Here is a 25,124-nt window from a genome sequence, read left to right on the forward strand (position 1 = left end):
GGAAACAAAGCCTGAGAGTGACTTGGGAATCGAAGCCTGCGAGTGACTTGGGAATCGAAGCCTGCGAGTGACTCGGGAATCGAAGCCTGCGAGTGACTCGGGAATCAAAGCCTGCGAGTGACTCGGGAATCAAAGCCTGCGAGTGACTCGGGAAACAAAGCCTGAGAGTGACTCGGGAATCCAAGCCTGAGAGTGACTCGGGAATCCAAGCCTGCGAGTGACTCGGGAAACAAAGCCTGAGAGTGACTCGGGAATCAAAGCCTGCGAGTGACTCGGGAATCAAAGCCTGCGAGTGACTCGGGAAACAAAGCCTGCGAGTGACTCGGGAATCAAAGCCTGCGAGTGACTCGGGAATCAAAGCCTGCGAGTGACTCGGGAAACAAAGCCTGAGAGTGACTCGGGAATCGAAGCCTGCGAGTGACTCGGGAATCGAAGCCTGCGAGTGACTCGGGAATCAAAGCCTGCGAGTGACTCGGGAATCAAAGCCTGCGAGTGACTCGGGAAACAAAGCCTGAGAGTGACTCGGGAATCAAAGCCTACGAGTGACTCGGGAATCCAAGCCTGCGAGTGACTTGGGAAACAAAGCCTGAGAGTGACTTGGGAATCAAAGCCTACGAGTGACTTGGGAATCAAAGCCTACGAGTGACTTGGGAATCAAAGCCTACGAGTGACTTGGGAATCAAAGCTCGTCAGTGACTGTAAGAGTGGTCATTATATATATTAAAAAACTGTTATTCCTGAGAGTGTGGGTGCACCTGGGCAAGACATTCCATACCTGTAGAGAAGCAGTTTAGGTAAAAGTGTCCTGTATTGTCATCGTTGGTGAAAGCAAATTTAACTGGAATTCATTTATAAATTTGGCCCATTGGTTGCATCATCATTGAAGTTCAGCTGATGCAGTGCCCCTGCACATTCTGAAGGAATTTGTTCTTTGTTCAATCGCCTAGTCGTTGTGATAGATAGATACTGTGAGATCTTTGACATGCTCCATCTAATGCTTGCAGACGGGTCCCCGCTTAACGTCCATCTGAGGGACGGCATGCTCATTAATTAACACTTTGTGTGTGAAGCAACTGCCAACAGTTTATGGTCAGGTCAATACTCATACTCAAGGCTAGACAGTTCAAAGGCAAATGTGCTACCTCTATGTTATTCCAATAGGGTTAAATGAGGTAATATCTGTGATTTTATCATTCGGCAAACTTTGCTCCCTTTTGAAATTTGTTTATTGGCACGTGTTTTCCACAGCTTGAGCCAGGTAAGCAGTACGAGTATCTACCACCAGTGCAGCCCCCCATTGCACCTCCATACGAAGAGGCCTGTCGTCTGAAGAAGCACAGCCAGCTGACTCGGGAAGGGCGGCCTGCTCCAGACGATTCAACCCAGTGTGATGGGCCCAAGATTCATTGGAAATCAGGCGTTGATGACAATCCAGCCGAAGATGAGACAAAAAAGGCAGCAGTATCAGGGGCACAGGAATTAGATCTTCCTGGACCTGGGTGCCGAGAGGACAATGGATCAGACTGTCTCGGGGTTGGGCAGCTATGTTTGAATGACAATTGACTCTTCCATTGGTTATCTTTCAGTTGACCTGAGTGAACTTTTACCGCTATTTTTTATTACGTTTCAATAAATTTTATTTGTTTTTAGGATTTGTCATTCTCCATTTTGAGGCTTGCCATGTAGAGCCTTATTCGTCCCCTACCTGGAGGGGACTATAGATTTACTCTCACTGTCTGTCCTCCGTCTGTCTGCCCATCCATCCGTCCCACCTATGGTTTTCTGCACTTTTCCTCCTACCCTTTAACATATTCAGGTGAAACTTGGAACATGACTTTATGATGATAAGTTACAGAATAAGTTCGAGTTTCAGAGCGTTTCAACCATCTTAGAGTTATGCCCTTTTTGAACTTAGAAAATATCACATCGGTAGGAGCCGTGTATTGCAATGCAACTCTCGCTCTTGTTGCATTTTTTTTTTTTTACTATGACGGGTCCGAATCTGGAAAGTTAGTCAACCTCACATTCTTCACATTCAAGAAGTTTACAATTTGGCCGAGCTAGTGAGCCAAATTTATACTTTTGCATTATTTTTCTTCCTCGCCCTGTATCAATATACACGAGTTAGTCAGAACCCTGTGTTGAACAGCCATGAGACTCGAATAAAGCACCTATTATTTTACCTACTGAACCACCACTTCTGAACACAATAGTTGTTCAGGATAAATTTATTAGTTTTACTCTTGACAGCATTAATTTCCCATTTGATTCATTTATATGAAATGATTCGTCATTTATATCCGTAGTTTGGATTGCTCTCCCCTCTGGGCTGGATCCCCTGCCTCACACTTTGCTCTTTTTTTTTTTCTTTTTTTTTGTATACAAGATCGAGGCTCGTGTAAGAGCTAACATCAAGCACAAAAAACAACAACAAACGGACACACAAAACATACAAAAAAGGGAGCGGGAGACAAGATGGGGAGAGAGAGAGGGAAGCACACAAGTACAACAGCAGAGAACAGGGACATCGGGAGATCTGTGGGAGGGAGGGGGCTTGAGTGGAGGAGGCGTGGGAATGGAGGGGGGGGGGGGGGTGGGAAGTATAAAACGCATGGAAACAGCTGGTCCTTCCAGGAAAGAAAAGTCGGTATTTTAGGGGGAAAAAAAATTAAAAGTGGATTTGGGGTGAATTAACTGGGATAGAAAAGATCAAGGTTTTGGATTGGGGAAGACAAGAGATGGTGGTGAACAGCTGTTTTAAAGACCTGGAGGGAGGAGAGGGATTGAAGAGAGTGAGGGAGTTTGTTCCAGAGGCGGGAGAATAGAGGAATGAAGAGTGAAAGACGAGTGAAGGAGAGCAGAGAGTCTTGATTTGGGCAATTTCACCAGAAGATGGTTGCTGGCAGTTACAGGGTCACTGCTCTGCTTGATGCCATGGAAACCAAGGTCTTTAAGATTATTAGAATCTCCTGCAATGAAGCCGAGTCTACGGGCCTATCACTTTGCCATCGCTTACAAGTCATTCGTCTGTCATCTAACACCTCCTATCTGGTCTTGCACTTCTGCCCTCCCGTGCTCTGTCCCCACCCGCAGGTTTCTGCAGGGCACATACGGTCCACAAATCCCTGTCCGCTACCTAAAATTCAGGATCACTGCTCACCTACACTCATTTGTTCCTCTTCTCTCCCCACCTGTGGAACGAACTTGCACATCCTCTTCAATCTCATTCTTCCCTCCAGATCTTCAAGACAGCTGTTCACCACCATCTCAGATCATCCCAAATTCAAAACCAGGATCTTTTCCACCCTCATTAACCCCCCGCCCCCCTTCATGGCAAACCCGTCCTCCTTAGAAAATTTTCAGTTTTCCCTCCTGGGAGTTTCCTTATGTATCCATCCTGTCCACCCCATGCATCCTCTCCTGCCCCTATTCCACCCTGCACCCATTGTTTGTCCACCTCCCTCTGTCTTGATCTTCGGCTCTACTGGTGGTGCTCCCCTCTCTGTGCTGTTCCTTTTGTCCTGTTGCGTCCTGATCCATTCAGTGTACCAGTAGTAGTACCAGCTCTTCACCGAGCCTTGAGTATGTGTACAAATAAAATCCCACGTATTACAATGTACAAAGATGAGACATTCAGAGGTGCAACATTTTAGTCAATTGTCTTTGAGCCATGAGATGTACAAGACCTCTGCAAGATCTCTCAAATGCTCCCTGTCTTGAAGCACCATCACATGATGAGCCTGTTCTCAAGTCAGATATGTTGAAGTTAGTTCGGCCAACACTGATCTCAAAATATTTTGGTCTTTTCTTTTCTTCCTGGTTTCCTCCTGATGTCCAGAACAGGGCCTCCCACATGATATTCCCTTTTTCCTTTGTTAACATAATATGTTCAATCCAACTTCATTTGCTTCTGATTATTTCAACCGTAATCGCTTCTTGCCTGCGGTGCAAGATCTTAGCGAGCCACCTAATCCAAAATCTTACCTTCAGATACTTGTGGATGAATATGTTTTTCTTTGACAATCTTAGTTGTTTTCCAGCAGCTTGAGCCAAACAGCAAAACTAGCCTCAGTTTATTTTATTGTGAAGTTATGCTGGTGTGCCGCCACACTGCCCAGATAGCTGGTGTGCCACCACACTGCCCAGATAGCTGGTGTGCCACCACACTGCCTAGATAGCTGGTGTGCCACCACACTACCCAGATAGCTGGTGTGCCACCACACTGCCCAGATAGCTGGTGTGCCACCACACTGCCCAGATAGCTGGTGTGCCACCACACTGCCCAGATAGCTGGTGTGCCACCACACTGCCCAGATAGCTGGTGTGTCACCACACTGCCCAGATAGCTGGTGTGCCACCACACTGCCCAGATAGCTGGTGTGCCGCCACACTGCCCAGATAGCTGGTGTGCCGCCACACTGCCCAGATAGCTGGTGTGCCACCACACTACCCAGATAGCTGGTGTGCCGCCACACTGCCCAGATAGCTGGTGTGCCACCACACTGCCCAGATAGCTGGTGTGCCACCACACTACCCAGATAGCTGGTGTGCCGCCACACTGCCCAGATAGCTGGTGTGCCGCTTCATTCATTCAGGCAAAAGCATTTCTGACCTTGTTTCAGGGTGTTTTCAAAACTGAACCTACAGTCCACCTCTTCTTTTATCAACCACACTGCGCAGGTAGTTAAAGGTGGATGTTGCAGCTTCCACCACTTCCTTCATCAACCACACTGCCGAGGTAGTTAAAGGTGGATGTTACAGCTTCCACCTCTTCTTTTATCAACCACACTGCGCAGGTAGTTAAAGGTGGATGTTACAGCTTCCACCTCTTCTTTTATCAACCACACTGCGCAGGTAGTTAAAGGTGGATGTTACAGCTTCCACCACTTCTTTTATCAACCACACTGCCCAGGTAGTTAAAGGTGGATGTTACAGCTTCCACCTCTTCTTTTATCAACCACACTGCGCAGGTAGTTAAAGGTGGATGTTACAGCTTCCACCTCTTCTTTTATCAACCACACTGCGCAGGTAGTTAAAGGTGGATGTTACAGCTTCCACCTCTTCTTTTATCAACCACACTGCGCAGGTAGTTAAAGGTGGATGTTACAGCTTCCACCACTTCTTTTATCACCCACACTGCGCAGGTAGTTAAAGGTGGATGTTACAGCTTCCACCACTTCTTTTATCAACCACACTGCCCAGGTAGTTAAAGGTGGATGTTACATCTTCCACCTCTTCTTTTATCAACCACACTGCGCAGGTAGTTAAAGGTGGATGTTACAGCTTCCACCACTTCTTTTATCACCCACACTGCGCAGGTAGTTAAAGGTGGATGTTACAGCTTCCACCTCTTCTTTTATCAACCACACTGCGCAGGTAGTTAAAGGTGGATGTTACAGCTTCCACCACTTCTTTTATCAACCACACTGCCCAGGTAGTTAAAGGTGGATGTTACAGCTTCCACCTCTTCTTTTATCAACCACACTGCGCAGGTAGTTAAAGGTGGATGTTACAGCTTCCACCTCTTCTTTTATCAACCACACTGCGCAGGTAGTTAAAGGTGGATGTTACAGCTTCCACCTCTTCTTTTATCAACCACACTGCGCAGGTAGTTAAAGGTGGATGTTACAGCTTCCACCACTTCTTTTATCACCCACACTGCGCAGGTAGTTAAAGGTGGATGTTACAGCTTCCACCACTTCTTTTATCAACCACACTGCCCAGGTAGTTAAAGGTGGATGTTACATCTTCCACCTCTTCTTTTATCAACCACACTGCGCAGGTAGTTAAAGGTGGATGTTACAGCTTCCACCACTTCTTTTATCACCCACACTGCGCAGGTAGTTAAAGGTGGATGTTACAGCTTCCACCTCTTCTTTTATCAACCACACTGCGCAGGTAGTTAAAGGTGGATGTTACAGCTTCCACCACTTCTTTTATCAACCACACTGCCCAGGTAGTTAAAGGTGGATGTTACAGCTTCCACCTCTTCTTTTATCAACCACACTGCGCAGGTAGTTAAAGCTGGATGTTACAGCTTCTACCACTTCCTTCATCAACCACACTGCCCAGGTAGTTAAAGGTGGATGTTACAGCTTCCACCTCTTCCTTCATCAACCACACTGCCCAGGTAGTTAAAGCTGGATGTTACAGCTTCCACCTCTTCCTTCATCAACCACACTGCGCAGGTAGTTAAAGCTGGATGTTACAGCTTCCACCTCTTCCGTCATCAACCACACTGCCCAGGTAGTTAAAGCTGGATGTTACAGCTTCCACCTCTTCCTTCATCAACCACACTGCCCAGGTAGTTAAAGCTGGATGTTACAGCTTCCACCTCTTCTTTTATCAACCACACTGCCCAGATAGTTAGAGCTGGATGTTACAGCTTCCACCTCTTCTCCATTGATGAGTAATCGTGCCTGTTGATTTGATTCAATTCTGAATGGTTTGAACTTGTGCGCTGTTTCCTTTCAGACCCATTTTTTTGTAGTTATTTATTTTTTCGGTTTTTATTTCTTCCTAAAGCTACGTAGTTGAGTTGGAAAGAAGGCCACAAACAATTCACAGCATATTATAGCTGCTTCAAAAATTGCTTAATGGTAGAAGGTAGACTGTGGTGTGACTAGCAAAATATATATATGGCACCAACCTCCACAATATGACGAGCACAATGGAAACATTCATCTATCTATAATTCTAGTAATCTCTGTGTGTGTGTGTGTGTGTTTGTCTGTGTGTCTGTGACCGCTGTTTCTCGACAACCACGGGTCCGATATACTTTAAACTTGCCAGGTATATTGCTGGGGACCCGAGGATGTGCCTTTTCAAGGTTTCATATTAATCGGACAAGTAGTTACCGAGCTATGGCGATTTCTTTACCAAACTCCGCAAGCCGTTCGCTTTGGACCAAACCATTTCATGTAAATAGAGGGGGGGGATTGTCACCGTACTCGCAAGCCGTTCGCTTTGGACCAAACCATTTCATGTAAATAGAGGGGGGGGATATAATTTTAGATATATATATATAGTACGGGCATGCCCTAGTGCTTTTAATTCAAAGATGGATGGATATATATTAAATGTATTGGGAAGGGTCAGGAAGTATATATTTGGCATAGTGGGTAATAGAGACCATTGAAGCGTGGTGTTACGCGCGCTGCTTGTAAGCAAGGAGGAAGCGGACAACGCGGTAAGTTGTAAGAGTCTTTATTCAAGAGCTCCACTGTAACACTGGAGCGTTCCGGGCTGCGCGCCCGTGTATATCCCGCGGCCACGCCTACCCCTCGGGCGTGGCCGCCGCCCACTTGGTGCGCGGAATGATGCCCTCGCGCCAGTGAGCTTTCGTGTCTGCCACACGCGCCCCCCCCAGAATTCCCGCGCACCTGGAGGGCCAGTTTGCGGGGCAAACGGATGACCCGGCCGAAGCGCCCTCTGGCGACTGGCGGCGTCCGGGGTGCAGGGATGCCAGCTGGGATGCCTCCGGCTGCACCCGGGATGGGTGCAGGCTCGGGGGGTGGTGCCGGGGGTGCGCCCGCCGGGGGGCAGCCCCGACGCGGGGAACGAGCCACCACCGGCGGTGGGTGGTCCACGTCGAGGTGGGCCGGCTTGAGGCGGTCTATGCAGACACGGTCAGGAGTGCCGCCGATGTCCAAGGTGAAATGTTTCACCCCGGTCTCCAGCACGCGGAAAGGCCCGTCGTACGGGGGCCGCAGTGGTGTCCGGTGGGCGTCGTGCAGGACGAAGACGTACTCCACGGTGCGAAGCTCCAGGGCGACGTGCGTAGGTGGGTGCCCGTGGTGCGTCGCGGGCACCGAGGCGAACCTCTGGGCGGTCTCCTGCAGCGTGGAGCGCTCCTGCGCCGCGGACCATGGTGCCGTGGAGTCAGGGAGGAACTCGCCCGGCACCCGCAGCGGTTGCCCTAAGACCAACTCCGCCGCGGATGTGCGCAGGTCGTCTTTGGGTGCCGACCGGAGGCCCAGCAGCACCCAGGGGAGCCTGTCGACCCAGCCACCGTCGCGGAGGGTGGCCCGAAGCGCGGCCTTCAACGAGCGGTGGAACCGTTCACACAGGCCGTTAGTCTGGGGGTGGTAGGCCGTGGTGCGGTGCAGCTGGACCCCGAGCCCCCGCGCGACTGTCCCCCAGAGCTCCGAGGTGAACTTGGGGCCGCGGTTGGACGAGATGTCCGAGGGGGCGCCGAACCGGGTGACCCAGATGGCGATGAACGCCTGCGCGACGTCCGCCGCCGTCATTGACGCCAAAGGCACGGCCTCCGGCCACCGGGTGGTGCGGTCCATCAAGGTCAGGACGTGGGTGAAACCCCGCAAGGGGGGCAGAGGTCCCACCAGGTCCACGTGAACGTGGTCAAACCGACGTTCCGGCACCGCAAACGGGGCCAATGGGGCCTGGGTGTGTCGGTGCACCTTCGCGCGCCTGCACGCGAGGCACGTCCTGGCCCAGCCGCGGACGGCCTTCCGGAGGCCATGCCAGACAAACTTGTCGGCGATCAACCTCTGGGAGGCCCTCGTGCCCGGGTGGGACAGACCGTGGATGGCGTCGAAAATCTGGCGCTGCCAGCCCGCGGGCATGATGGGGCGAGGCCGCCCGAGGGAGACGTCGCACCAGAGGGCCGTGCCCGCGCCGTTGAATGGCACCTCGGTGACGCGGAGGCCCGTAACGGCGGTCCGCAAGGCCTGGACGTCGGGGTCGGCGGCCTGGTCCGCCGCCATCCGGGCATAGTCGATACCGAGGTGGACCGCGTGGGCAACGGACCGGGAAAGGCAATCCGCCACCGGGTTGTCCTTCCCCGCAACGTGCTGGATGTCCGTCGTGTATTCGGACACGGCCGAGAGGTGACGCTGCTGCCGGGCCGACCACGGCTCGGCGACCTTGCCCATCGCGAACACCAGTGGCTTGTGGTCGACGAAGGCCGTGAACGCACGGCCCTCGAGCAGATGGCGGAAGTGCCTGACCGCCAGGTGGAGCCCGAGCAACTCGTGGTCGAAGGTACTGTACCGGCGTTCGGGCGGGCGAAGCTGCCGGCTGAAGAACGCCAGCGGTTGCCAAGCTCCACGCACCCATTGCTCGTGCACCGCGCCCACCGCGTAGTCCGAGGCGTCGGTGGTGAGGGCGATCGGTGCATCGGGCGCCGGGTGCACGAGCATGGTGGCGTTAGCCAAGGCGAGCTTCGCGCCCACGAACGCCGCGTCCATCTGCTCGGTCCAGGTGACGTCACCTTTGCCCGGCTTCCCTCGGAGGGCCTCGTGCAGGGGGCGCAGGAGCTGGGCGATGCGGGGCAGGAACCGATGGTAAAAGTTTACCATGCCCAGGAACTCCTGGAGCCCCCTGATCGTGCGGGGGCGCGGAAACCCCTTCACCGCCTCCACCTTGGCCAGTAGGGGGACGGCCCCGTGCCTGGTGACGCGGTGCCCCAAAAAGTCGATTTCAGTGACACTGAACCGGCACTTGGCGGGGTTCACGATCAGGCTGTGCTGGCCCAGGCGTTGGAAGAGCGTGCGGAGATGGTGGAGGTGCTCTTCGCGGGACGCGCTTGCGATGAGGATATCATCCAGATAGACGTAGACGAAATCCAAGTCGCGCAAGACGCTGTCCATGAGGCGCTGGAACGCCTGAGCCGCATTCTTCAAAACGAAAGGGCATCCGAAGAAATTCGAAAAGACCGAACGGCGTGATGACAGCCGTCTTCGGGATGTCCTCCGGCCTGACGGGGACCTGGTGGTAACCGCGTATGAGGTCCACCTTCAAGAAGAAGGACATATTCGCCAAGCGGGCGGAAAAGTCCTGAATATGGGGGACGGGGTAGCGGGCTTGGGCACGATATGGAGCGGCGATGCCCCAGCACTCTCGGAGCACCGCACGATGCCGAGCCGCTCCAGCGTAGCAAACTCGGCTTTAGCAACCGCGAGCTTCGTCGGCTCGAGGCGGCGTGCCCGGGCGTAGACCGGTGGCCCGGCGGTGGGGATGTGATGTTCCACCCCGTGCTTGACGGTCCCCGCCGAGAAGGTGGGCCTCGTGAGGGCCGGGAAACGGGCGAGGAGGCGGGTGAATTCGTCCGCTGCCGGAAGCGTACGGGCGGCTGACCAGAACGTCGGAGGTCCCTAATGAAGCGCGGTGTTACGCACGCTGCTTGTAAGCAAGGAGGAAGGGGACAACGCGGTAAGTTGTAAGAGTCTTTATTCAAGAGCTCCACTGTAACACTGGAGCGTTCCGGGCTGCGCACCCGGTGTATATCCCGCGGCCACGCCTACCCCTCGGGCGTGGCCGCCGCCCACTTGGTGCGCGGAATGATGCCCTCGCGCCAGTGGGCTTTCGTGTCCGCCACACCATCTCATTAAAACATTATTGAATTAGAGAGTTTATAGAACAACTTACCCAACAGTCTTTGGAAAAAAGATATGGCAAGGGTCTTTTCGACCCCTCTTTGCGTTTCCAAGCACGGTCTGTATTTGATTTTTGTCCCCCGTCGCACCGCGGAGCGAAAGGGGGACTATGGTTTGTCCGTGCGTCCGTCCGTGCGTCGTGCGTGCCTCCGTGCATGCGTGCGTAAGCGAAGGACCGAATTATAATCTGGTGTGTGGGTGCAACTAGGCATAAAGAAGAACGCTATAGAAAATTGGATCGCCACGTCAAAATCCAAGATGGCCGCCGCCATGTATGTCTGAACCTTGTGAGCGAAATATCTTGAAAAATAAGCGAAGTACTAACTTCTAATCTGGTGTGTGGGTGTATCTACGCATAAGGAAGAACGCTGTTTAAAATTGGGTCGCCACGTCAAAATCCAAGATGGCCGCCGCCATGTATGTCTGAACCTTGTGAGATGAATATCTTGAAAAATAAGCGAAGTACCAACTTCTAATCTGGTGTGTGGGTGTGTCTACGCATAAGGGAGAACGCTATTGAAAATTGGGTCGCCACGTCAAAATCCAAGATGGCCACCGCCATGTATGTCTGAACCTTGTGAGATTAATATCTTGAAAAATAAGCGAAGTACCAACTTCTAATCTGGTGTGTCGGTGTGTCTACGCAAAAGGGAGAACGCTATTGAAAATTGGGTCGCCACGTCAAAATCCAAGATGGCCGCCGCCATGTATGTCTGAACCTTGTGAGCGAAATATCTTGAAAAATAAGCGAACTACTAACTTCTAATCTGGTGTGTGGGTGTATCTATGCATAAGGGAGAACGCTATTGGAAATTGGGTCGCCACGTCAAAATCCAAGATGGCCGCCTTGCGTCTTCCACTTTGTCAACTCACTTCACTGACGGGGGACCTAGGCATAACGCTTGTTGTCGTCTGTATCCAGAGTCAAGGAAAAGCTGGAACACAGAACGGATCAGGGCACAACGTAACTAAAGGTGGTTTATCAGGGTGGTTTAACAGGTGTAGAAAAGATCATGGTTTTGGATGGGGGGTAACTTGAGATGGTGGAGACAAACTGTAGTGAAAACCTTGAGGGAAGAGTGAGATTGAATAGTGTATGGAAGTTGGTTCTACAGGCAAGAAAAAAGAGGAACAAATGAGTGGAGGTGAGCAGTGGGTCTGGATTTTAGCAGTTTCATTGGGAGGGGGTAGCCGGTGGACAGTGTGCATCTATGAGCGTGCGTCCTGCAGATGCCTGGGGGGACAAAGCAAGGAGAGGGCAGAGGGTGCAATAGCAGAAAGGAGGTGGAAGCAAACAGAGAGACCACCGACCTGTAGGCGATGAAGTTTGTAAATTTTGAATATAACAGGTGTGATGACATCCATAGGAAGCCATTGGATCAAACGGAAAAGTCCAGACCTGAACCTTCTGCCAACTCTTCTCAGAGAAACTGAAGATTTTCGTACGATCTTTGAGAAAAAAGATGCACTAAACAAACAGACCTTTTGGACGAAGTTGTCTGTCATTGCATCGCTAGGCACCGCCATTTTTATGGCATAGCCCATAGGGCAAAGCCTTCCAGAACAGTGTTTATATGTCTGTATGTATGTACTAGCAGAAGTACCCGGCATTGCCGGGCGGGGGAGGAGGAGGGGAGGGGGAAGAGGAGGGGAGGGGAACGGGGGGGAGGGGGTAGGAGAGGGGGAGGGGGAAGGGGGGGAGGGGGAAGAGGAGGGGGAAGGGGGGGAGGGGGGAGGGGGAAGAGGAGGGGGAAGGGGGGGAGGGGGAGGGGAGGGTGTGGGGGTGCCCGGGGGAAGAAGGGCCCCTCCCCCCTCCCCCTTCCCCTCCCCCTTCCCCCCTTCCAAAAAAACAATTAACAGATGACGTCATAATTTTAAAACGCGACGTTTTTTAAATTTTAAGGTGTGCTGTTGTTGCTCTGAGACGTACTGATTCCGAATATTCCTTTGGTTTTGCTCTGCGATGGGTAGTTCTTGAGTTATAAGAGGACAAACAAACAAACATACTTTACTGCTTTATATATATAGATGTATGTATGTCCCCTCAAACGTACACCAATCAGAGCTGAGGATATGGTCACATAACAGGGGTGATGTGATGTTATTACGGCAGTACGGCGGCTGACTCCACACACCGCCATTTTGATTCCGATGACGTTCAGGCCGGACATATCAGTGAACCTGTCATGTATCACAATCTGCATGCTCGACCTGTACGTTTTTCATTCAGTGTGAAACACAAACAAACACGTGAAACACGATGTAAAACACATGAAATTAAGGATCTTTTATACCGCTCGATTGCTATCTGTTGTTTGTGTGCTCTTTCTGTGTAGTTTTATATATTTTTCTATTGCTTCGCAAAATATCACTACTGTATATATAAAATTTTGTATGCTCGTTCCATGTCCTTCTAAAGGGTTTCTACTGTCATATAATAATAAATGTTTCGTTTAAACTGCTGTGTGAATAAACCATACATTAGCGCCTCTTCCTCTTCTTCAAACTTGGAAAGAGGCTTTTGGAATTGGCAAATTCGTGATTAAACAAACGATTTTTTTACGGTGTAGATGTTTGGTTCCTGTGTTTACGGCATTTGTCTCTCCGTATGTATGCATGTATATTAGGGTGGTTCTTAAAAATGAAAGTTAGAAAAGTCATGCTCCTGACACTTAAAATGTTTTGTATGTATGGAAGTACCCTTGTGGTGAAATTTTAAGCCATTTGGACTAAACTTAGGGGTTGCACACGGAGTTCGTAATTTCACATATTTGGCTCGCATAAATGATTGGAGTTCATTATTTATTCTCCACTGCTATACTTGTGATTTTGACCATTACAGTTGACCTATGACCTATGCTATGTAATACACATTTTAAGTTGTTTTTAAGTTAATTGAATACAGTACAGCTGTACTCTGGTGTATGCAGTTGCTCTCATTGTAGAGTACAATTGTCTCCTGACAAGAGATGAACAGCAAACCCAGTATCTGCTTCAAGTTGTGACAGAACATCGCAAGAGGTTTCCCGATTGCAGGAAATCAACGCTTATCGGGCACAAACAATGAGTGTCTAGCAACCATGAGTCATTGTGCAACCCCTAAAACTTGATGTATTCAAAAAACATTTCACATGCAGAACTTTTGCCTCAATACCAAAAAACATTAAAGGTTAGGAGGAAAAAGAAATTCAATTTTTTTTTTGGCCTTATGTACAGTCACGTGAAAAAGTAAGTACACCCCATGTAAAGTTTTGACCTTTTCAATATATTTCAACATACAGCTATTTGATCTTCATTTCAACAATATTGATAGATAAAGGTGATATAATATAACAAATATCATGAAACATTTACATTTTGGAGTCCAATGTATAATTTAAACTAGAGCTTCCAAGGAAGCAGAACTCAACTGAACTGACTGGACAACTTTAAAGTAGGTCAGTTGTCTGCACTAGATTTGACCTAAATGAAAAGCCAACAATCTTGTGTAATAATTTTAAGGTCCTTGTATCCTTATACTTGTCCTTGTTTTACAATTGATGCAATGTTACACTTTGCAACAATGTTGCAGAAATATAGTTGTGTGGGTGGCCATTTTGTGACAGATCGGGTTGACATGCGATAGCAACCTACCTTGTGTGGTAAGAGTCTCACACACCAAGTTTGATCAAAATCCATAAATATTTGTGGACGTTAAAGTCTTAACGTTTCGGAGCTGAAAACAATATGGCGGCCTATGGCGGCCATTTTGTGACGGATCGGGTTGGAATACAATAGCAAGCTACCTTGTGTGGTAACGGTTAAACATTCTAAGTTTGATCAAAATCTGTTAATATTTGTGGACGCTAGAGTGTTAACGTCGTTTTCATGACCAAAAACAAAATGGTTGCCTAAGTCCGCCATTTTCCAACAGATCGGGCTGAAATGTAACACCAACCTGGTCCTTGGGGTAAGGATGCTGCATGTCAAGTTTGATCAGAATCGCTTGATATTTGTGGACGCTGGAGTGTTAACGTCGAAAAGTTAACAGACGCCGGAGGATTCAGTATGTTATGAACTCAACTGGACTACCGTCCAGTTAAAGTTAATAAACATAAATGCAAATTTCGCATATGGAAAAAGTAAGTACACCCCTACATTTATCACCACTTCAAATACCTAAAATTAGAATCAGGTGCACCAGCTCAGGTGCAAATGATTAGAACATCGTTAGAGAGGATCTTGGAGGAACCTGTCTTATTTAAACCTCAGACATTTCGTTTGGTTTGCTTTTTGTTGTTGAAGTGTGCGGCGTCACCATGCCTAGATCAAAAGAGCTCTCTGATGCCTTCAGAAAGAAGGTTATAGATGCCTACGAGTCTGGGAAGGGATTTAAAAAGATCTCCAAACAATTTGAAATCAATTATTCGAGGGTCCGGAAGATCATCTACAAGTGGAGAAGATTCCAAACAACTGCCAACCTGTTCAGGCCAGGCCACCCCAGCAAGTTCAGCCCGAGAGAAGACCGCAAGATGCTGAAAGAGGTCTCTAAGAGCCCCAGAATGTCATCACAGGACCTACAGGTAGCTCTTGCCACTGTTGATGTCAAAGTGCACGAGTCTACCATCAGAAAGAGGCTGCACAAATTTGATCTACATGGGAGGTGTGCCAGGAGGAAACCTTTGCTGTCCAGAAAGAACATCAGGGCAAGACTAAAGTTTCCCATTGAAAACCGAGGCAAAGACCAGCACTTCTGGAACAATGTGCTCTGGACAGATAAGTCAATGGTAGAGCTATTTGGTCACAGTCCCAAAAGACATGTTTGGCGAAAACCAAAGACACCATTTGACCAGAAGAACCTGATACCAACTGTAAAGCATGGTGGTGGAAATATTATGGTTTGGGGCAGCTTTGCTGCATCAGAACCCGGGCAGCTCACCATCATATAATCCACTATGAATTCTTCATTGTACCAGAGGGTGCTTGAGGATAATGTGAGGCCATCTGTCGGAAAGTTGAAGCTCAACCAAAGGTGGACCTTGCAACATCACAATGACCCTAAACATACCAGTAAATCCACCAAGGAATGGCTGAAAAGAAAGAAATGGAGGGTTCTGGAATGGCCAAGTCAAAGCCCGGATCTAAATCCCATCGAGATGTTGTGGGAGGATTTGAAACGAGCTGTGCATGCAAGAAACCCATCAAGCATCGCACAGCTGAAAGAATTCTGCATGGAGGAGTGGGCAAAAATTTCTCCCAGTCAATGTCAGAGACTGGTAGACAGTTATAAGAAACACCTACTTGAGGTTGTTTCTGCCAAAGGGGGCAACACCACCTATTAGAGCCAAGGGTGTACTTACTTTTTCCACATGTGAAATTTGCATTTATGTTTATTTAAATTATAAAATGGACCACAAAATGTAAATGTTTCATGATATTTGTTATATTATATTGTAGCGACCCATGGGTCCCCCAAGCGAGACCAGCAGCAGAATCTCCTTGCTCCAGCCGGTGACGTCACCGGCGGACAACCTCGGCGCCGGGGTGGCTGGTCACGTGACCACCAAAGCGTGCAGCGCGTGCGGTTATAATCTTTTGCACCTGCCGGTCACGTGACCACCGAAACACGCCTCGCCTGAGAGGCGTGGCTTTCGGTTTCGGTTATGCTTTCTGGTTGTGGATATATATGCAGCCCGATAAACGGGCTTTTCAGAGTTCCCGAGTTGGTTTTTACAATAAACATCTTCTCGGACGAGTTTGTGTCTTGCCCGTCACTTCGTCCGTCTCAAGCAAGAGCCCGGCTCTTCACTGGTGACCCCGAATTTACGACGCGCGATGGACACCGCAGTGTCCCTCAAACTGCCCACCTTCTGGGAAGCACATGCCGCCGTCTGGTTCGCGCAGGCGGACTCCCAGTTCGCCCTGCGTGGCATAACGGAGGACGCCACTCGATACCATTACGTGGTCGCCGCGCTTGGCTCCGCGACCGCCGCCCGCTGCCTGAGCTTCCTCCAGAACCCGCCCGCTGACGGCAAGTACGACGCCATCAAGGCACTTCTGCTGGGCGCTTTCGCCCTCTCCCCGGCTGAGCGCGCACGACGCCTGCTCGACCTTCCTGAGCTTGGCGATACGCGCCCATCCGAACGCATGGATTACATGCTCGCGTTGCTCGGCGAGCACCCCTCGGATTTCCTGTTTCAGGAGCTCTTTCTTCGCCAGCTCCCGGCCCAGGTACGGGTCGCCCTGGCAGGTACGACCACCGTGCCCGAGCGACGGTTCGACCATGTCCACGTGGACCTGGTGGGTCCCATTCCCCCATCGCAGGGGTTCACCCACCTGCTTACCATGGTGGACAGGACCACCAGGTGGCCGGAGGCCGTGCCCCTCACCTCCACCACCACCGCTGATGTGGCCCAGGCGTTCATTGCCACCTGGGTCACGCGTTTCGGCGCACCGGCGGACATCTCGTCGGACCGCGGCCCACAGTTCACGTCCGAACTATGGGGCACGATCGCCCGCACGTTGGGCGTTACCCTACACCGCACCACGGCTTACCACCCCCAGGCCAACGGGTTGTGCGAGCGGTTCCACCGCTCCATGAAGGCCGCACTCATGGCCGGCCTCCAGGACGACGGCTGGGCCGACCGGCTCCCGTGGGTCCTTTTGGGCCTACGCACGGCCCCCAAAGAGGACCTCCAGGCGTCCACCGCCGAGCTGGTGTACGGCCAGGCCCTCCGCGTACCGGGCGAGTTCATGCCCGACGCCACCAGCCCCTGGTCCGCCGCGCGCCAGCGACGGACTTCCAGGAGGCCGCCCGACGTTTCGCCCCGGTGCCCACGTCCCGCCATGGCGACCCCCAATCCTACGTCCCCCCCAGCACTCCGCTCGGCGGAGTACGTCTTCGTGCGCCACGACGCGCACCGGGGGCCGCTCCGACCACCATACGACGGACCCTTCCGGGTCCTACGACGGGACAACAAGTCCTTCATCGTCAGCATCGGCGGCCGGGCGGACCGGATTTCGCTGGACCGCCTCAAACCGGCCCACATGGACGTCGGCCAGCCGCCACGGCTGGCTCTCCCACCGCGGCGTGGCCGCCCCCCGTCCACTGCACCCCCCCCCCCGACCACCCGCCACCACACCGGACCCCCCCCCCTCCCCGACCACCCGCGACTGGCCAAGGGTCGTTTCGGTCGGGTCATCCAGACCCCCCTCAGGTTGACCTTCCTGGATCAAGTCCATTCTGGGGGGGCGTGTGTAGTGACCCATGGGTCCCCCAAGCGAGACCAGCAGCAGAATCTCCTTGCTCCAGCCGGTGACGTCACCGGCGGACAACCTCGGCGCCGGGGTGGCTGGTCACGTGACCACCAAAGCATGCCGCGCATGCGGTTATAATCCTTTGCACCTGTCGGTCACGTGACCACCGAAACACGCCTTGCCTGAGAGGCGTGGCTTTCGGTTTCGGTTATGCTTTCTGGTTGTGGATATATATGCAGCCCGATAAACGGGCTTTTCAGAGTTCCCGAGTTGGTTTTTACAATAAACATCTTCTCGGACGAGTTTGTGTCTTGCCCGTCACTTCGTCCGTCTCAAGCAAGAGCGCGGCTCTTCAATATCACCTTTATCTATCAATATTGTTGAAATGAAGATCAAATAGCTGTATGTTGAAAAAGTCAAAACTTTACAGGGCGTGTACTTACTTTTTCACGTGACGGTACCTGGTTGGGGCAAATTAATTATCAAACTTGATGATTAGGGGCAGCTGAAATTATGACAACAGGGTGATGATACATGATGGGGTGTGGGGGAGGGGAGGTGCATGCCTAAGACTGGTGTTGGCTTTACGGTTAGGGTGGAGGGCTTGGGATCCTTGGGTCCTGAGTTAGAATCCCGGTCAGCTGTTGAATTAACACCAGGTGGAGTCGACTCAGCCTGTCATCCTTCTGAGGTCGGCAAAATGAGTACCAACTCACTGGGTCCTTTCTCAACGAGGTTGGTGGCAGGATTTGCACTTCGGCCTCTGTAAAACACCTCATTCCGTAACACACACAGTGGTGTGTGCACACACAGTGGTGTGTGTCGGGATGGTGCTGAGGTCACTTTGATAGTGTGGACTAACTGACCAACATATAGAATAAACCAGTGTCTCAATGCAATCTCTTCACTTCCATGGTGAGAGACAGCTTAGAAACTTCGAGTGCTTCAAAATAATTGAATACTTACATTATTTGCTAACTGGTATCTCCACCCAGGTCATACATACTATCCTCTTAAACTAAAGTATCAAACAAGCCCGGCTATGCCACTGTTAGACTTTCGCTCTTGTTGTCTGAATCTCAATGTTGCTCCGCCCTCAGACTGTGCGGCAAATTTGATTGGTTGAGCCAGCATATAGTTTTTCCAAGTAAAGTTTTGCTAAACTGATGCTTTTTGGAAGTGCAAAGAAGGTGATTTGTGTTCTAGTGTTCAAATATATATATATATATAATTAAATTGAAATAAAATAAACGTTTTAAATGCTGTCGGAAACAAACCATTGAATCTGAAGTTTACCGCCGCTGATACGCCTTCTTTTACACCACCTCATTTAACACGTTAAATCATTTTTTTTGTGCCTGTTGTTTGTGTCCTTCATGGCGTCTCGAAAACAGTGAATTTCTTGTTTGGATTGATTTTCATTTTTGCTTGACTGCGAGACTAACAGACGGATTCAATCAATTGCTTCACTGCGAGTGCGCATTCGGGACGAGTTAACGCACAATTTGCCAAATCTGGAGCCAAAGTACTGCTAAACTGTCCGTTCATGTTTGGATTCATTTTCTGATTCGTGTTCGACAATGTTCACACTATACACTTCCTCGAACTTAAATATACGTAGAACGACAGAGACAAAGTAAACCGATTGCTCAAGCCCGCTTTGCCCTATGCGCCTGGGGTGATGAATCAGAAAACGTTTTTATGCCTCGTCTTCGCTGCCTGGCATTGATCACGTGACGTCGACACGTGCCGGAGGGGTTGCTGGTGCGAAGAGCTTCAAGCGATAAGGTTCTTCGGGGCATTTCTTATGCCGTCGCGAGGTGACGCTGTGCTTCAAGGGCAGCATCAAGCTCCCAGCTATTGCTGTTGAAGTCGAGTAAAGTGATCTCCTTGTGGGTGGTGGCCTCGGGTTTAATCTGACGGTTGCCTTTTTTTGGCCACGTGATTTTATTTCCTGGCACTTATACATAAAAGATATATGAGACCATTCGGCTTTTGTGGTTGCCATTGGTAAAGCTGCGTGGGACTCAAAATATTCACATTTCGAGGTCGTGGGAAGAAGTTTAACATCTTTTTTTTTTTCCTTTTTCTTGAATTACACATCAAAAATGGAAGAGTGTACCCTGTGCTCCCATTATGGAGCCATAAACATCCTATGGATTAGCACTTCAGAAGCAACGACACTCACGTGCATGGCAATGGCCGTTTGATGCTTTGTTTTTTGATGTTTCGGCAATGATTTACTCCTGGCTTTGGCCTCGCTTTTCAAATTGCTCGTGCCATGGGTTTGGAAATCTCGGGACTGGGTGATTACTTTCTTAAATGTTTCGCCATACATTTCTTGGCCAGTAATGTATGTCCTCTCATATCGTTGCTTTTTCTTTCCGATTGGTGTTTTCCCCAAATCCCCTTCCTCCATTTGTTTTGCCATTTACCTCCCAGTGCAGACATCTCTGTGTGTGCACCTCGAACTCTGTGTGGTTTCTGTTTCACCAAAATGGGTCTCCTGCTCCCCTTCCTCCCACAAGCCATTTTTAAAGGTTGCTTTTATCATGACGACTCATGACATTCTCTGCCTTTTTGGGAAATGAATGTGGCCATTTATTTGCGACCGCCAGAACCCTCTTAAAGATTCTATATATCTACATTTGACATCTTCTGAAACTTGTCTTTAAGCATCCATGTTCGTGTGTGTGTGTGTGTGTGTGTGTGTGTGTGTGTGTGTGTGTGTGTGTGTGTGTGTGTGTGTGTGTGTGTGTGTGTGTGTGTGTGTGTGTGTGTGTGTGTGTGTGTGTGTGTGTGTGTGTGTGTGTGTGTACGGGATACGGCAGCATGCCAAAAACCGTTATAAATGACAGTTTGACCATTCGAAATAGAGTTTGATCGAGAGGTAGGTGGTGTGGTCATGCTGTTTGGTCGATTGATGTGTTTAAGGGTAAGATGTGAATGATTTAATGATATTATCATATTATCGAGTGTGTAAGGAAAGTTATAAATATATGATAATAAAGCGCGGCGTTACGCGCTTTGCTTGTGAGCAAGGAGGAAGCGGACAAGCGGTAACATATAAACGTCTTTATTGTAAGAGCACACTGTAACACTGAACTGCTCCGGGCTGGTCGCCCGGTGTATATCATGAGGCCACGCCTACCCCTCGGGCGTGGCCACCGCCCACTTGGTGCGTGGAATGATGTCACCACGCCAGTGGGCTTTTGTGTCCGCCACACGCGCCCCCCCAGAATTCCCGCGCACCTGGAGGGCCAGTTTGCGGGGCAGACGAATGACCCGGCCGAAGCGCCCCCTGGCGATCGGCGGCGTCCGGGGTGCAGGGATGCCAGGTGGGATGCCCCTGGCTGCCCCTGGGATGGGTGCAGGACCGGGGGGCGGCGTGGCGGCGGGGCTGGGCGGTGCCGGGGGTCCGCCCGCAGGAGGGCGGCCCCGACGTGGGGGTCGGGCCACTGGCGGTGGATGGTCCACATCGAGGTGGGCCGGCTTGAGGCGGTCTACCGAAACGCGGTCAGGAGTACCGCCGATGTCCAGGGTGAAGTGCTTCGCCCCGGTCTCCAGCACGCGGAAAGGCCCGTCGTACGGGGGCCGCAGTGGTGTCCGATGGGCATCGTGGTGGACGAAGACGTACTCCGCCGTGCGAAGCTCCGGGGCGACGTGCGTCGGTGGGTGCCCGTGGCATGCCGTTGGCACCGGGGCGAACCTCTGGGCGGTCTCTTGCAGAGCGGAGCGCTGCTGTGCCGCGGACCATGGTGCCGTGGAGTCGGGGAGGAACTCGCCCGGCACCCGCAGCGGTTGCCCGAAGACCAACTCCGCCGCGGATGCGCGCAGGTCCTCCTTGGGCGCCGTCCGGAGGCCCAGCAGGACCCAGGGGAGCCTGTCGACCCAGCCGCCGTCGCGGAGGGTGGCCCGGAGCGCGGCCTTCAATGAGCGGTGAAATCGCTCACACAGGCCATTAGCCTGGGGGTGGTAGGCCGTGGTTCGGTGCAGCCGGACCCCGAGCCCCTGCGCAACCGCCCCCCAGAGCTCCGAGGTGAACTGGGGGCCGCGGTCGGATGAGATGTCTGAGGGGGCGCCAAACCGGGCGACCCAGGTGGCGATGAAAGCCTGCGCGACATCGGCCGCCGTTGTCGACGCCAAGGGCACGGCCTCCGGCCACCGGGTGGTGCGGTCCACCATGGTGAGGACGTAGGTGAAACCCCGCGAGGGGGGCAGAGGTCCCACCAGGTCCACGTGGACGTGGTCAAACCGGCGTTCCGGCACCGTGAACGGGGCCAACGGGGCCTGGGTGTGCCGGTGCACCTTGGCGCGCTGGCACGTGAGGCACGTCCTGGCCCAGCCGCGGACGGCCTTCCGGAGGCCATGCCAGACGAACTTGTCGGCGATCAGCCTTTGGGAGGCCCTCGCGCCCGGGTGGGACAGGCCGTGGATGGCGTCAAACACCTGGCGCTGCCAGCCCGCGGGCACGATGGGGCGAGGACGCCCGAGGGAGACGTCGCACAAGAGGGCCACGCCCGCGCCGTCGAACGGCACCTCGGTGAAGCGGAGGCCCGTGACGGCGGTCCGCAAGGCCTGGACGTCGGGGTCAGCGGCCTGGTCCGCTGCCATCCGGGCATAGTCGATGCCGAGGTGGACTGCGTGGGCGACGGCCCGGGAAAGGCAATCCGCCACCGGGTTGTCCTTCCCCGCGACGTGCTGGATGTCCGTCGTGTACTCGGACACGGCCGAGAGGTGACGCTGCTGCCGGGCCGACCACGGCTCGGTGACCTTGCCCATCGCGAAGATCAGCGGCTTGTGGTCGACGAAGGCAGTGAACGCCCGGCCCTCGAGCAGATGGCGGAAGTGCCTGACCGCCAAGTGAAGTCCGAGCAACTCGCGGTCGAAGGTACTGTAACGGCGTTCGGGCGGGCGAAGCTGCCGGCTAAAGAACGCCAGCTGTTGCCAAGCTCCACGCACCCATTGCTCGTGCACCGCGCCCACCGCGTAGTCCGAGGCATCGGTGGTGAGGGCGATCGGTGCATCGGGCGCCGGGTGCGCGAGCATGGTGGCGTTAGCCAAGGCGAGCTTCGCGCCCATGAACGCCGTGTCCATCTGCTCGGTCCAGGTAACGTCGCCTTTGCCCGGCTTACCTCGGAGAGCTTCGTGCAGGGGGCGCAGGAGCTGGGCGATACGGGGCAGGAACCGATGGTAAAAGTTCACCATGCCCAGGAACTCCTGCAGCCCTCTGATCGTGCGGGGGCGCGGAAACCCCTTCACCGCCTCCACGTTGGCCGGCAGGGGGACGGCTCCGTGCCTGGTGACACGGTGCCCCAGAAAATCGATTGTGGCGGCGCCGAACCGGCACTTTGCGGGGTTCACAATCAGGCCATGCTGGCCCAGGCGTTCGAAGAGCGTGCGGAGGTGGCGTAGGTGCTCTTCGCGGGACGCGCTGGCGACGAGGATATCGTCCAGGTAGACGTAGACAAAATCCAAGTCGCGCAGGACGCTGTCCATCAGTCGCTGGAACGCCTGAGCCGCATTCTTCAGACCGAAGGGCATGCGCAGGAACTCGAAGAGTCCGAATGGCGTGATGACCGCCGTCTTCGGGACGTCCTCCGGCCTGACGGGGACCTGATGGTAGCCGCGTATGAGGTCCACCTTCGAGAAGAAGGACCTGCCCGCCAAACGGGCGGAAAAGTCCTGAATGTGGGGGACGGGGTAGCGGTCGGGAGTCGTGGCGTCATTGAGACGGCGATAGTCCCCGCACGGTCGCCATCCCCCGCCGGGCTTCGGCAGGATGTGCAGCGGCGACGCCCAAGCGCTCTCTGAGCGCCGAACGATGCCGAGTCGCTCCAGGGTAGCGAACACCGCTTTTGCCACCGCCAGCTTCGTCGGCTCGAGGCGGCGTGCCCGGGCGTAGACCGGTGGCCCGACGGTGGGGATGTGATGGGCCACCCCGTGCTTGACGGCCCCCGCCGAGAAGGTGGGCCGCGTGAGGGCCGGGAAGCCGGCGAGGAGGCGGGTGAATGCGTCCGCTGCCGGAAGCGTACAGACCAACGTGGCCGGAACCGAATCGTTCGGCAAGCCGCTTGGCAAGCCGCTCGTTGAGCTGGGCAACGCACAAGCGAGCGAGCTGAACGTCTCGGCCTGGACAAGCCGTCTGCGCTTGACGTCGACCAGGAGCCCATTAGCGCACAGGAAGTCCGCGCCAAGCAGTGCCATGGGCATGTCGGCGGTGACGAACGTCCATCGGAAAACCTGCCCTCCAAACCGCAGAGAGAGGCAGCGTTTTCCATACGTACGGATGGGCATCCTGTTCGCGGCAAGCAGTGCGGGGCCCCCACCCGCGGCGTGCTTGCCTGACGTGCCGGCGGGAATGACACTCACCTGCGCTCCCGTGTCGCACAGGTAACGGCGCCCGGAGAAGGTGTCCGTTATGAACAGCAGGCTGCTCGAACGGCCGGCGCTCATCGCCACTATTGAGCGCCGGCCCGGGCGTTTCCCGACCCGTTGAAGGAGCACGGCGGATGACACCGCCGAGCTTCGTGGCCGAACTTGGCGTGGAACCAGCACCAGGTGGTGGAGCTGGAGGAGCGCGGCTGGCTCCGCCAGGCCGGTGGAGTTGGCGGGTTTCCCCGCGGTGGCGGTTTTCGCCGCGGCGGTGGGCGGGGCGTGGCGGCGTTCACGAGGTGCGTATCAGCATGCTGCTGAACATCAGCATGCTGTAGAAGCTGATGCTGTGGAACATGCTGCTGAACATCAGCGTCGAGGGCCGTGACGGCCACGCCGACGCTCGCCCGCATGTCCGAAGCGGCGAAGTACCTGTCCGCCTCGGCTGCCAATGCTCGGGGTTCCGTTAGCTCGGTCCCGGCCAACGCGAGGCGAACCTGCGCTGGAAGTTGGCGCCGGAAAAGCGCCCGGAATAGCGAACCGGGGGCTTCGTCGCCCAACAGTGACAGCATATGGTCCATTCGGACCGACGGGCGCGTCTCACCGAGCTCGGGGAGATCCAGGAGGCGGTCGGCCCGTGCGTCGTCCGTGAGGCCGAACGTGGCTAGGAGTAGCCGCTTGAGTGCCTCGTACTTGTGGCCGTCCGGTGGGTGGCGAAGGACGGACACAACTCGAGCGGCCGTGCCGGGCCCGAGGGAGGCGACGACATGGCAGTAGCGCAGGTCGTCGTTGGTGAGGCGCCGAAGCTGAAATTGGGCTTCGGCTTGAACGAACCAGACTTCGGCCTGGGCCTCCCAAAATTCGGGAAGTTTAATCGCCATTGCCTTGTCGTTGGCCATTGCAATACCGTCGTGTTCGGAAGGATCGCTACGGCAGATCCAACATCGAGGGTCACCAGTAAAGCGCGGCGTTACGCGCTTTGCTTGTGAGCAAGGAGGAAGCGGACAAGCGGTAACATATAAACGTCTTTATTGTAAGAGCACACTGTAACACTGAACTGCTCCGGGCTGGTCGCCCGGTGTATATCATGAGGCCACGCCTACCCCTCGGGCGTGG

The 25,124-nt window shown here is 53.1% G+C and overlaps 1 protein-coding gene across 1 annotated transcript in view; it reads left to right on the forward strand.

Moving 5' to 3' along the window:
• Window positions 1-1,649, forward strand: part of FTSJ1 (FtsJ RNA 2'-O-methyltransferase 1) — a 35,279-nt gene extending 33,630 nt beyond the window's left edge. The window contains exon 10 of the mRNA XM_068110219.2: window positions 1,249-1,649. Coding sequence (XP_067966320.1) covers window positions 1,249-1,563 — 315 coding nt within the window. The 3' untranslated portion in view covers window positions 1,564-1,649. The remainder of the gene's footprint in view (window positions 1-1,248) is intronic.
• Window positions 1,650-25,124: the final 23,475 nt, after the last annotated feature.

This window comes from Myxine glutinosa, chromosome 3, assembly GCF_964187855.1.
Source record: "Myxine glutinosa chromosome 3, kmMyxGlut1.1, whole genome shotgun sequence".
NCBI classification, from domain to species: domain Eukaryota; kingdom Metazoa; phylum Chordata; class Myxini; order Myxiniformes; family Myxinidae; genus Myxine; species Myxine glutinosa.